Here is a 13,949-nt window from a genome sequence, read left to right on the forward strand (position 1 = left end):
TTTGAGCACTTAAAAAAAATACCGCTGTATACTTAGAAGGAGTCATGTGTAACATGATTTGGCTTAAATCAAATACTCTTGGCACCGCAGTATTATAGCTTAGCGACTTTCAACTAGATTGCTGAAATGCTGCGTGCAAAAGTGGCACAGCGTTTAGTTAATTTGCCCCTCAATCTTTTCCTGTTTTAATCTAAAACAGCTACAATAAACATTAAGCAGTACTCATGATTTTATGTACACCCATAAATTGATAGCATCTCCTTTTAAGCCCTCGGTAGAGATCGTAGCGGCTGGGAACACAGCCTTAAATGGACAGGAAATGGATTTAGTTGAGCTACAGCAAGTGAGAGGGACGTCAACGAAAGTCCAGAAAGAACAGAAAAGTACACAGTGTGTCTGCAGTGTGTGTTTAACTACTGTTTCAGGTCATGTGTGACTTCATTTGGGCCCTAAACCACATAAACAGTAGGCCTGCGCAGCACACATGCGCTTTTCGGGGAGGATGAAAGCCAGAAAAACAGGCAAAGCATCGGAGTGCACTTTAATGTTTGTGTGTGTGAGCGCGCAGAGTGCTTAGACTGGCAGTCTGAGGGATTTAGAGCTGCAGTAGCGTGTGTGTGTGTGTGTGGTTGGAGGTGGAGAGCTGGATCGCTGCAGAGATAATATTTACCCAGTACTTTCCACACCCCCTAAAGACCCCTCCTCCACAATTATCCCCATCTTAAAAACACAGAGGATTCGCAAGCATTGCAAACACTTGTCTTTAGTCTGCAACTAAACGTCTTTTCATTCCCATTTTCCCCCTTTGTTCATTATCAAAGCTCTGTACGTGTCTCTGTGTGAATGTGTGATGAGGTTTCATCAACTACACATAATGAAGCATCCTTGAGGCTCGTGGTGTTTCCAGGATCTGCCGTCTCACTTTATGAGGACGTGAACACATGAACTTTGTCTCCAGAGCTGCTCTGATGCTGCGTTCACACCATGTCCTAATTACCGTAGTCTCGTAGGGCCCTATTTTAACAATCTAAGCGCATGGTCTAAAGCACAAGTGCACTTAGGGCTTGTTGAATCCACTTTTGCTAGTTTAACAGCGGGAGAAATGGTTGGCGCGCCCAGCGCATGGTCTAAAAGGGTTGTCCCTATTCTCTTAATGAGTAATGGGTGTGTTTTGGGCGCGTAACGTCCAATAAAACAATCAGAGTCTCATCTTCCATTCCCTTTAAAAGCTAGATGTGCTTGCACCATGGCGGATTGCTATTTACATGGCGGAATTTGCAAGCAGAAAAACTGAACGCTTCTCCATAGAGCAAACGGATCTGCTCGTGCGCGAGGTTAAAGCGCGCAAGCAGACCATCTACGGGACAAGCCGGATTCCACCATATCTTTATGTACACACAATAACAATCTTTTACATTGTAATCCTTTTATTTTTCATATTTGGCATGTTTGTGTGCTGCACGTCCCTGTGTGTGTGTGTAATAAACAGAGTGTATGAGCGTTATGGACCCACCTATAGGCGCATATTACTAATGAAAAATACTACATATTACAAAAAAATACTGCGCCATTGACTTTAGACCAGGTTTTTGTTGGTCAATGGCGCAGTCTATTTCAGTTGCCTCAAAATAGCAACGTGTCATCAATGCGCCTGAACACCCCTCTTTATCAGACCAGCACGCCCATGGGCGCATATGCATTTGCTATTTAAACAAGGTGGTGCAGGACGTGAAAATGATAACTGCGTCGGGCTGAAACTAGCAAAAGACACTTGCGTTGCCTCTAGCGCTGCATTACGCCGGGTGTATGATAGGGCCCAAAATGACAACACGTGACGTTCTATTCGGAGCTGTTCACATCCTTGGACTGGGAATAATCCATTTCTGTGGCACCACTATCAACACCTAAATTAATCTGTATCGGTCAGGTGGTACAGCAGTCACGTGATACAAGTAAATCTTACAAGCTGTAATTACATGCTCTACGAGGACGTGAACGCTTTTTACAAGTTGAAATCTTGTAATTACAGTAATTTAAACCTGGCGTGAACGCACTTTGAGAGTTCACTTCACCAGAAGTCTTCACGACAAACTGTCAAAATCAAACTTCTGTTTAACTTAAAGAAATTGTGAAAGAAGTATGTTATTATTGTGATAAAAAAATGTTCCTCCATGTTTTCATTTTAACAGTAAACATCTGTTGTGCAGCACTTTGTTTGCCAAAAAATAAAAGGAATTGTTAAATTTTCATTCAATTACATTTTAAAATGAAATTTTTTCATAAATTATAAATCCAGAAAGATAAAAACGAACACAGAATTTCTGAAAAAGATAAAACATTTAATAGGGACCAATTATTGTAAAAACTAAATAAATCATTAATTTTTTTATGAATTATATCGATTTTACACATTCATTTTGATTATTCAAATTTAATGACCACTAAATGTAATGTCCACTAATGGAATCCAGAAATATTAAAATGGAAAAAATAAATTTCAATGGGCCCTAAACTTTTTTTATTTTTTTTATTTTTATTTAATACATTTTGTATAAGTTTCATTATTTAAAATAATTAGACATTTTGATTACTAAAATTTATTTAACCATTAAATGGGATCCATACATTTATATTTTGGGGCTTTTTGCCTTTATTTAGATAGCAGGAGGACAGACAGGAAATCACAGGAGAGGAGAGAGTGGAATTGGACTGGGAAAGGACCTCAAGCCGGGACTCGAACTCGGGTCGCCCGAAGTGTAAACGCAACATACATCGGAGCACTTGCCCCACATGGCTCCAGTGGAATCCAGAAAATTTTAAACTGAAAAAAAAAGGAATTCGGCAACAAACAAAAAACACAATATGATAAAAAATAAAACTAATTTCATAGGGCCTTGCTTATTTTGGCAGCCGTTAAACTGTTGTCTTCATGCTAAAAAACAGCTCTGAGAGTTCAAAGGGGAGTCAGATGCCCCGCCCCGTCAGACTTCCACGCCCCACCCATAACTTTCCACAGCAGAGCTCCACAACTGCCATCCTGGCACGACAGAGACCGAGAGCAGGTCAAACAGAAAATTAAAGACGAATTTCAACGGAGGCCAAAGGAAACTCCCGCTGACTTATAGAGGAATAGTATATGAACGTCCAACATGCTGAGGATGGCAAAGCTACAGAGAGAGAGAGAGAGAAAGGGACTGCCTGCTTAGCACATCTCTCTACCCTCCAATTACTATAATGACGGCCTCGGCTGAAACGGACAGGCCCACTGCGAGTGTATGTGTGCGTGTTTCCGTCTATCTGTGCCGAACTCCTCCCCACACACAGATATACACAGACGTCTGTGATTTATCCTCTCTAACAGACGCCCTCTCCTCCGCTTCTACTTCTCATTGTCTGTAAAAGTGTTTCTTTTTTCATTCAATAAATCTGTCTCCCATAACCTTTGTAGGACTGTTCGCTCCAGAGTCTGTTTGTTAAAGGGGACAGAAAAAAAGAAAGTCTTTCTATTTTTTTGTGCGCTTGCCACTTTCACGAAAAGGTCAAACTTGGTACAAACTGTGAGCTCAATTCTCGAATGCAGTCCCCCCATCCCCCCCGTTCTGTCAAACGACGGCCTATTTTCAACAACCTTTCACACATCTCTCCCTTTTACCGTCATCCAGTCTTTTCCACTAACTCTTTCATTTTCTTTCAGTCTTGCATCCCCCCCCCCCAATTTCTACCTTGCTCTTTTACTCCCGTGCTGTAATTTTTCAGCGCCCACACCTTTTTTGCTCTCTCTGCCATTCCTGCATGTTTGGCCCTGAGGACAGTTTCATTGCTCTGATGTTGCTTTTTCATAACTCAGGAGACTTAAAGTCACCATGAAATCAGAACTGACCTTATTGACGTTCCTAATGCACTTTCCTGGACTTCTTGTGTCTGTTTTGGCAGTTTTGCCCCAAAAATCTTGCTCTGCCTATAAAATGACTGCTTTTTAATTTACTATCCAATTATTTAAGATATCCTATTATATTAGTCCTGTGCTACTTTTTGTTGTTGTTTCCTTAGGTAATTTATTGCAGACTTTGGTAACTTGTGATATTGTTGAGATCTCTTATGAAACTTTCCTGGTGTTTTGGAACATTGTAACTGGTTTGTAACTGGTAAGATAGTCATTAGTTAGTCAAAGATGGCCATTAGCTGATGCAAGTGTTCGTTTAGCATTATTTTTACACTCTAATAGTATTTATTCAGTAGTGAATTAGCTTTTATTTTTGTTTTCAATTTTAGTTTGGTTCAGTCATTTTGTTATGTGCTTTTGTCATTTTTATTATTTTTATATTTCTATTTAGCTCGGTTTTAGTAATTTTAGTACATCAACTTAAAAGTTTTACATCAGTTTTTTATATTTTATTTCAGTTTTATTAACAACACTGTCAACGTTTAAACAGCTACAAGTTAATCTTTCCAACTTAAAGTAAGGTTAAGCTGGTTTTTGAAACATGGTAGCTGGCTAACCAGCTAGCGCCATTAACTAATGAGCAGCTGTTGACTAACAACTTTCCAAAACCCAGCAACTAGTATGAGATTTTACAGAGAATACTATAATAAGGGTTGTTGTTTTTTTAGAAGAAAAACATAATTGACTCAAAAGTGCTTTCAGCTAGCTATTTTGCTAACTCCCACCATTTTGCTAAATTCAACCACATGTCCTCCTTTCAAATCCCATCTAAAACATGTTAGCAAAGCAGATCAGCAATCATGAACATCATGCAAAATGGTTCACATGTAGAGAGCGTTTCTGATAGGCTAGTCTTCAGGCGTGGCCGCTCACCTGTCTCTTTTTTGCTGTTTACACTCTAGCGCTGTCACCGAGACACATATTCCAGTGACATCTGTCAGGAAGTTGGGATGTTGGTCATCATGATATCAAAATTGACCTTTTTTTTTTTTTTTTTTTTTTTTTGAATACTGCAGTATTATAAATGATTTATCTGTGCACATCATATTCATGTGCCCTTATAATCTTTCATCAAAACAACTTCCCCTCCCTCTTGCAGTGACATCTCTTCCCTGATGATGTACTACATTATTTTTCATATATTTTACATTATTGCTACGCTTCTCTTTCCAGTCTGTCAGTAGCGCTCTGTTTAGCTCCGGTCTCTATGAAGCCCCTCCTTTGGAAAATCATAATGTGCTCTGATTGGTCGGCTGGATCAGTGTGTTGTGATTGGTCAACTGCTTCAAGCGTGTTTCGGAAATGTCACGCCCCTTACGGCCTTACCATAACTGTGAGTTTCAATGCACTACTAACCCAACACAATCAGGTCTGTTCCTTATTTTTTGCGTATGCCTGGGTGGGAATTATTTAAATGAGGTATATTGTGACGAGTAATTTCCCGGAAGAAAACGTAAGACTAATCGAGGTGTTTCAAGGAGTTCAGAGGGACTTTGTAACTTTGCAGACTTTTTTAACACTCAAACAGCAACATTACACAGTAAAAAAAGTTGAAAATTAAAAAAAAAAATCATAATAAATATCTGTATGCTAAGCATTTCATTGCTAACCACTACCAGGAAAACCAGCTATTCCAAATATGTTTTTTCTTTCCTATGGAGACAGAAATATATTCCCATATACTGTTTGTGTCGTGTTCTCCACAACTCTTTCTGCCGACGTTCGCTCGCTCTCTGCTCTTTAGTGGCGTTTGTGAGTTTTACAGGCTATTGTTGTGGTAATCCGTTCTGACCATTTCCTGCTGCTGAGTTGTGTTCTCCCTTTCTTCCCTTCCCAAAGCAGCGACAGCCCCACCACTCCTTCAACTAATCTACTGCAATTACAGCACTTCCCCTCGTCCCCCCAAACGCCCACTTTACAGCACTTCCCCTCGTCCCCCCAAACGCCCACTCTCTCACGCTCTTAAGCTCAACGTTTGTGTTTGTGTGTCAGCGTAAACACGCCACCTGTGTCTTTCTTAATGTGTCTCTGTTCCCTTTCTTCTCTTTTTAATTGTACTGTTATGTGTCAGCATCAGACGGTGGCTCCTCTCGTCTTTGTCCTAGAGAACGTGGGTGTGTTTTTATAGCTTGTATATGAGTGTACGCGCTTTTCTCTTCCTAATTAGTGTGTGTGTCCATTTTCTGTGTTTCCAAGTCATTTTTTGTATCCATGTCAAAGCTTCAAAGGCCTTAAAATAGGTCTTTAATAGCAGAGTGTGTGTTTGGAGTGCTGCGGTTATGAGCTATAAGCAGGGCAGGACTGTATTTATAGCAAAGCTGCTTTGTAAGGAGCCGTGGAGGAACATCAGAAGAAAACTGCAGCCTTCAACTTGACTCGCTGGTCCCTCAACCAGAGCTCACTGCTCTCTCATTCGGCCCAGCTCAGAACTCATGAAGGACAAAGACACACACACACACACACAGAGTTCACCTCTGTTCCCTTTATGTTGCTCACATCTGGATTCCATTCAAAGTGACATCTATTTTTAGATTGTTCCTTTTTTAGTCTGTTCACTTGTAGATAGAGGCTCACTCTCTTCCCATTAGATATGCTGCTGGTGGCTTTGGTCAACTTGTTCTTTGTGTATTCCATGTTTTACATCAGCTTGGTCAGTTTGATTGGTTTAACTTTTTTAATTAAACACTGCTAACCATACACAACCAAGTTTAGCATCAGCAATCAGCCCCTACTGGTGGATGCTGTAACTACACCATATGGCATCTTTCTCCTTTGACGGCCATTCAAAAATATACATCCACTTTTTATACACACACTATAGTACACGTTTTTCCAGTGCCCAATTTGTTTTTGGAGGGATCCTATTCATATTTTCCATGGTATGCACAATTTTTATTACATGAAGTCTTGTATCATTTTTCAAAAAACTAATTTAATTACATTGTTGTAATATCATAAATTTACATTATAATGTTGTGATGCCTTTTCCGTGGGGTGCACAATATTTATTGTATGCTTATTATGAATATAATATATGACTTAAGTTTTGTATAAATTTGTAAATTATTTTATTAGTTTTTAAATATTTATTTAGCTTTAATTTTTTATTTCAGTATTAATTTTACTCATTTTAGTATGTCGTCTTATGTAATATTTAATATTGTAATAATTATATGATGTAATATTTAGAGTGTACATTACAATGTTGTAATGCCTAAATTCAAATGTAACATACAAAATGATTGATTTTATTTTTCATTAACTTAAAACAATATTTTAGCTAAGTAAGTAGTAGAGGTTTTTATTATTTTCAGTCATAAAATGTGATTAATTATCAGCGTATCATCTCGTCCTGAATTTTAACATTGACACGCCCCTAAATTTCCCTCTCAGCTGTCGTTCACATCACAACTCAGGATACTTACTAGTGAATGGTTTGCCACTATGTATTTTGTTTGTGATACCATGAACCAGAACACCTTCTAGAAATCAGACAAAGAACCCCCTCAGTGGACAGTTTGCTCAACGTTGCCACTTTCTGGCTGGGATCTGTAAGTGCGTCCTGTCCCACTGTGTATAATTGCCAATGCCATGTTCTCTGAATGATAATTAGAAATGACACTCTCTGCTCGGCTCAGCACAAAGCTCAAAAAACTTGCTCTGTGACTGGCTAAGAGGCATTTGAGTAATTATGCAGGTATTTAGAAGTGTGAGCATGTGTGTGTGTGCGCTCTGTCACATCTCCCAGGCTGTTTGCATCCTAGCAGATGTTCTCCGTCCTCCCTGGGGGAAGTCTGTTTCTCCTCTTCTCTTGGATCATCCAGCCCTCTTATATGTTAACAAGCTGCCGCTCTCCAACTAATAACCACACACTCTCCTGACTTCCATCCTGGCAGAATCTTCATCACCACTCATGGTGTCTTTTCTCCCCTCCTGGAGCACTTGCTCATCATAACCCTCTCTCCACTCTGCACCCATCTGCCATGGTAACGGTGAATCTGATGAGGCACAATGTTCTTGTGTGTTCAAGGGTGCATGGAATACTGGTGTCCTCTCGTGGCTTCTTCACTGGCTTAAGCCAAGACGGAAGATATCACCTTCTGTTTTAATATTGCGACAAATAGCCACAGATAGTAGTGACTAGTAGTGTCAGGAAGTTGAAGATGCTATCTATCTATCTATCTATCTATCTATCTATCTATCTATCTATCTATCTATCTATCTATCTATCTATCTATCTATCTATCTATCTATCTATCTATCTATCTGTCTGTCTGTCTGTCTGTCTGTCTGTCTGTCTGTCTGTCTGTCTGTCTGTCTGTCTGTCTGTCTGTCTGTCTGTCTGTCTGTCTGTCTATCTATCTATCTATCTATCTATCTATCTATCTATCTATCTATCTATCTATCTATCTATCTATCTATCTATCTATCTGTCTGTCTGTCTGTCTGTCTGTCTGTCTGTCTGTCATATATTTAGTTAGAATATATATATATTTCAATCATTACAACTCTCAGAATAGTTTGAGCATGTTATTGAATATGGCAATGTTAATGTATTTGGTCTTGGCAGAGATCTGCTATGTAAGCGTGTAAGATATGTTGCTGCTTCATAAATAGACATAGATAAACCCCATAGCAGATCTAGGCAGGTGGAGCTGGGGGATGTCAGAGGAATAGTTTATAGCAAACAATGAACCAAAATATTGAAATGTTGAGTAAGCAATCTCATTGGCTGCAGGATCAGCAGAAGCCAATCAGCTTATGTCATGTGGTTTTTCATGGAAAAGTTTTTCATCTTTATGCTAATTTCTACAACTTGAAATGTTAAGACCACCATCAAACCTGCGCAAACCAGCATAAACCAGCCTGGATCATATAAATTCATTTTAGCCCAAATGAATCTTTTTAACACATTGCCAACCAGTTTAAGCAAAGGTTATGAGTATCCATGAAAATTCATGCTTGCCTAAGTTGGCATTTTCAGCTGGGCTGGGACGTTGGTGAAAATGATAAATGTGAGAGATTTTTTTAAGCCCAAGAGTCATATTGGATCAGTGACATTTGGATCACATCTAATACCCCTAAAAACCTTTTTTCCTCTCTTTTCAGATGTGCACGACAGTATGGCGAGGTTTCGCGCTGTTGGGGTGTGGAACTACACCATGTTGACCCTGGCAGAACATGAGAGGGTTTTATACGTGGGCGCCAGAGAGCACATCTTCGCCCTGGATCCCAATGACATCAGCAGACAACTCCGACCACAGGTATGTTCTGCAAGGAAAAGGCTTTTTTCGATTTATTTCATTAAAAAAAAAAACTCCAAATGCACCCAATAAATACTAATCCACAAGTCATCAAGCAAAAAAGGGCATTAGCATTTTATCATTCAAAAATATCAGCATTTAAAAATGACTCACTCTTCCAATGCCACAGCCATTTGTAGTAAATTGCCAGTTGCGGCTGTCAATAGTGAGTGCACATTTTAAATGCAGAGTGCTGTTTGCTTGTAAAAGTCATGTCTCTTTCTCTCTTAGATTGAGTGGTCGGCTCCTGTGGAAAAGAAAAGAGAGTGTGCAGCGAAGGGGAAGAATAACCAGGTACTGGCTAATGTTGCATCCTTTATGTTTTAACAGCTTTACTTTGTCTGGCCCCGCTGAAATACATTTACTCTCCCTCTCTCTCGCTTATTTTCTCTTTGTGTCTCTTTCTCTCTTTCCTCGCTGTCTTTTCAGACTGAGTGCTTCAACTACATTCGTTTCCTGCAGAGCTACAATCACACACACCTGTACACATGCGGGACATACGCCTTCCAGCCCAAATGCACCTATATTGTAAGTGTGCGCTTTTATCTTTGCCTGAGAAATCTGTCCGACCCACATGATCAAGTGGAGCGGGCTGCAATATGATGGAGAAACTGTGTGTGTGTGTGTGTGTCAGCGAGTGGCTTCTAGTGTGTCAAGTGAAATATATCAAATGTAAATGAGGTTGTGTTCTCACACTGTGCGGACGATGTGATAAGACGGCATGACGTGGCTTGTGTATTTTTGTGTGTATGAATTCATTTATTTCTTATTAATTTATCATTTATAGGGTTATGTCATTTTTTAACTATTTACATTTTTTTACAGCATTTAAAAACTTACTCTACTAGGTTCTTGATAACACTTCATAGCAGCCTTTATATATAATGCATTATAGAAATATTTTTAATGTATGAATTATACCTAATGCATTGTATGATTTCATGAATAATTGTAACCACAGTTATAATACATTATGTTATTATAATCTATTAATTGTAATATAATCTATTCATACTTTAATCTATTCATACACCTTCAGAAAGTATAATGCATTAAAACACGACAAAAACAATTTCGCAGATCTGCAAATATTATGATGGAATTTAACTTTGGTTACAGTTATTTATGAAAAGATTTCATGCATTATAATGTACAAAATTAATACCTTTATAATGCATTACACATAAAGGCTTTAATTAAACCAATGTTTTTATGAAGCCTCTTCTGCTCACCAATGCTGCATTTATTTGATCAAAATACAGAAAAAACTGATTTTTTAAAAAAAATATTATTATAATTTAAAGTAACTGTTTTCTATTTTAATCTATACATTTTTTATATTAAATATTATTATAATAATATATTTTGAAATGTAATTTGTTCCTGTGATGCAAACCTGAATTTTCAGCATCATTACTTCAGTCTTCAGTGTCACATGATCCTTCAGAAATCATTCTAATATGCTGATTTGGTGCTCAATTATTAATAATGGTTCTTATTATTAGCAATATTGAAAACCGTTTTTGCTGCTTAATATTTTTGTAGAAAATGTGATAAGACGGCATGATGTGTGTGTGTGTGTGCTCTTATTTGTGTGTGGGCAGGAGGACGATGCAAGAGGGCTCAGCTGCTGCTTAAACTGCAGTTGGCAAACAGCCGGTGGCTCAGTGTGTGTGTCAGTTCATGTGTGTGTGTTTGCTTGATCCATATGTAACTGTTTCTGTCTTTCTCTAATAGAATGCAGATCATTTCACTCTGGATAGCGCCGCCCCGGAGGATGGTAAGGGAAAGTGCCCCTACGACCCCGCCAAGGGTCATACAGGCCTCATTGTGGGTGAGTCAGCTGTATGCACACGTTTCTGACATGTAAAAACCTGCATTATTATTCTTGCGCCTTGTGTGTGGGTGTCCGTTTGTGCTCGGTGCCGCCTGTGGATGCGTTTAGGCCTCCTCTCTTCCCACACTTGGGAGAGAACGGAGTCCCTCTTTAATATCTCATAACCGTGAGGCTGTAGACAGGAGTGTGTGCATGTGTGCCTGTTCCCGCTCTAAGCGTTCTTCTCCTTTCCTAGACAAAGAGTTGTACTCCGCCACCCTCAATAACTTCCTGGGCACAGAGCCCGTAATCCTGAGGAACCTGGGACAACAACATTACAGCATGAAGAGTGAATACCTACCGGCTTGGCTCAACGGTAAATCTGAAAACAAACACAACATATATTTCATTCTCCTGCTGAAAAGACTATCTTATGTTATGCTGGTGCACATGGTTGACCAGCGTTACCAGCACCAGGACAGAGAGTAAACCAGGCTGCTCCTTCAGACATGGATTACTGAGTTCTGGATTCAGTTGTTGGCACTTGGCGACTTGACACGATCCTGTAATTCTTATATTATACAAATAGATATTACACATAGTTATGTAGATTTAATGCTTCTTAGCTTTTATGTGTAGTACATGTCCGGTTGCATTTAGGTATTTATAATTATATTAAAAAATTATATATACATATATATATATATATATATATATATATATATATATATATATATATAGGCATTTTTAAACCGAACGGTTCGTTGGACCATTTTTCCTGCCCACCAAAATTTTGTTATTTCAAATGTAGGCGCGTCTCACGTGGCAAGCGCGCCCATAATGTAATGGTGTGTTCACACCGAACGCGAATTTAATTATTTGCGCGAGTAGATTACATACAAAGTCAATGCAAAGACGCGAATAGACGCATCATTCGCGCCGGGCGTTGCGAATGACGCGAATTGACGCGAATTGGGTTTGCCGCGAATGTCTTCCGCGCAAGTTGAAAAATTTGAACTCGAGCGAATGTTCAAGCGTTTAACTAAACGCGATAGACGCGTATTTGACGCTCTATTCGCGTTCGGTGTGAACACACCATAAGAGACGCTGGCATGACCACAACATTGCCCAACATCAAATGGCAAATGTAATGTAAGCGGAACGAAACCACTCGTTATTGTGTGGTTGACGGACCGTTTATCAGTTTGGACAAATGCAGCGCGAGCCGATGGCCCTGTCCCAAATGGAACCCTAAGCACTCGCGGTCTTCCTCTGAGTCCGCACTTTCGCGACGTAACGCCGCTTTGAATGTCGGGAAGAAGTCTGCTGTGGAGTCTGCATCAGCGCGTGCTCGCCAAAAGTGCGCATCAAGGGCGCAAATCGACCGCAGAGGGGGCGCTCGCGAGCACCCTTCTGAGATCTAAAAATGACAAATGGGACACACTGCGGTCTCACCAAGGGGGTAATCCATCAGCCGGAAGTTGAAGCTGCCTCCGGGGGCCGCCATTGTAGCTGGCTATCACCTGCTGTTAGCATCCCATTGACTCCCATTCATTTTGGCGTCACTTTGACAGCGAATAACTTTACATCTGAGGCGTCCAAAGACTCCATTTGTCCATTATTTATTTCTTAAGAAACACGACAATGTATAAAATGCTCCATTACCTTGTATCTTACGTTATAGCCCCGTAGAAGCCATTCTTGTAAAAATAGGCTAACGATTGCGTCATAACCACGGGACGCTCTGTCGCACAGTAGAGAAATTACCGTATAGACAGAAGTAGAAGCTCGTAGGCAATCGTTTACTGTCTATGAGGCAATCGGGTGGACATGGAGGCATAAAGTCAAGGGAGAAGCCCATAGATGGAGAGTTCATAAAAGCAACGGGACAAAATATTTCAACAACAGATTTGTTTCAGATTTCAATTCAGATTTGTCCCGGCACAGCTACTAGAAGGTCAGAACGGTTGCTCACGTGACAACTACGTCGTCAAGCTCAGTTTGAGCCTACGCAGTGCGCTTGGCTATCAGGAAGTGAGTGCCCATGTTGGGCTTCAACTCTCTCCGTTGAAATCAACGGGGTCGCTGTGTCCATTTCTTTTACTGTCTATGGGTCTCACGGACTTAACGGACACGCGCACGCGGCAGCCATTGTAAGGCCCTGTCCCAATACCCGCACTTGCGCCCTTGTGCCCCTCAATGCGCGTTCTCGCTAAGGGGTGCAAGACCGTAGGGTGTCCCGATCCTCTAATAGTGTTCTTCAGGGGTGATCATAAGGGCACTTAATGCACCCCTTTCGCAAGTGCGCATCAGACCTCACTTTGCTGTGGGATATTACCCAGAATCCTTGTAGTGTTGTGACGTTTCGAACAGCTAACCAATGGGGGAGAATGGTTGCTATGGTGCTGTTCGGGAGCGGAAACTCCGAAGATAAAGGAAGCCGGTGTGGTGAAGTGTTTTTCAAGGCCGCGAAATTTAAAAATATTAGTGTTATCGTGTCACGAAATGTAGTTATCAGAGTGTTTCAGTCGAGAATATAGTTGTTTAAAGCTCAAATCTGGGGTTTGTTTATAAAGATAGCGCCTATTTAAAATTTTGATCTGACTTTTTCGGAGTTCCAGGGATCAGCGGGCGCACAGCGCTCATGTACCCCGCCTGGAACAGCCTTACCTCGGCTAGTCATTCTGACGTTTCCCGCGGGCTCTGTGTCTAGTGGTTAAACATGAGCTATAAATCGGCTTGTGTATATCTAACAGGCGATCTTTGGTCTCATTAATCTATGTTCCCTGGCAAATCGTTTTGGCTGAGGGCAAAGTGAAGTTTCATAACTTTATATATTTAACGTTATGCTATTTAACTGTAACGTTGTAACGTTAGCCTGTTGACT

General features: G+C 40.2%; 1 protein-coding gene across 2 annotated transcripts in view; it reads left to right on the forward strand.

The window, feature by feature from the left end:
• The window catches only part of sema4c (sema domain, immunoglobulin domain (Ig), transmembrane domain (TM) and short cytoplasmic domain, (semaphorin) 4C), a 69,708-nt gene that overhangs the window by 41,881 nt on the left and 13,878 nt on the right, over positions 1-13,949 (forward strand). For both annotated transcript variants that reach the window (XM_056254678.1, XM_056254677.1), the window contains exons 3-7: positions 9,053-9,207; positions 9,478-9,540; positions 9,676-9,774; positions 10,984-11,080; positions 11,319-11,438. In XM_056254678.1, coding sequence (XP_056110653.1) covers positions 9,053-9,207; positions 9,478-9,540; positions 9,676-9,774; positions 10,984-11,080; positions 11,319-11,438 — 534 coding nt within the window. The remainder of the gene's footprint in view (positions 1-9,052; positions 9,208-9,477; positions 9,541-9,675; positions 9,775-10,983; positions 11,081-11,318; positions 11,439-13,949) is intronic.

Source organism: Rhinichthys klamathensis, unplaced genomic scaffold (assembly GCF_029890125.1).
Source record: "Rhinichthys klamathensis goyatoka isolate OS25496 unplaced genomic scaffold, OSU_Roscu_1.1 h1tg000114l_1, whole genome shotgun sequence".
Taxonomy (NCBI): domain Eukaryota; kingdom Metazoa; phylum Chordata; class Actinopteri; order Cypriniformes; family Leuciscidae; genus Rhinichthys; species Rhinichthys klamathensis.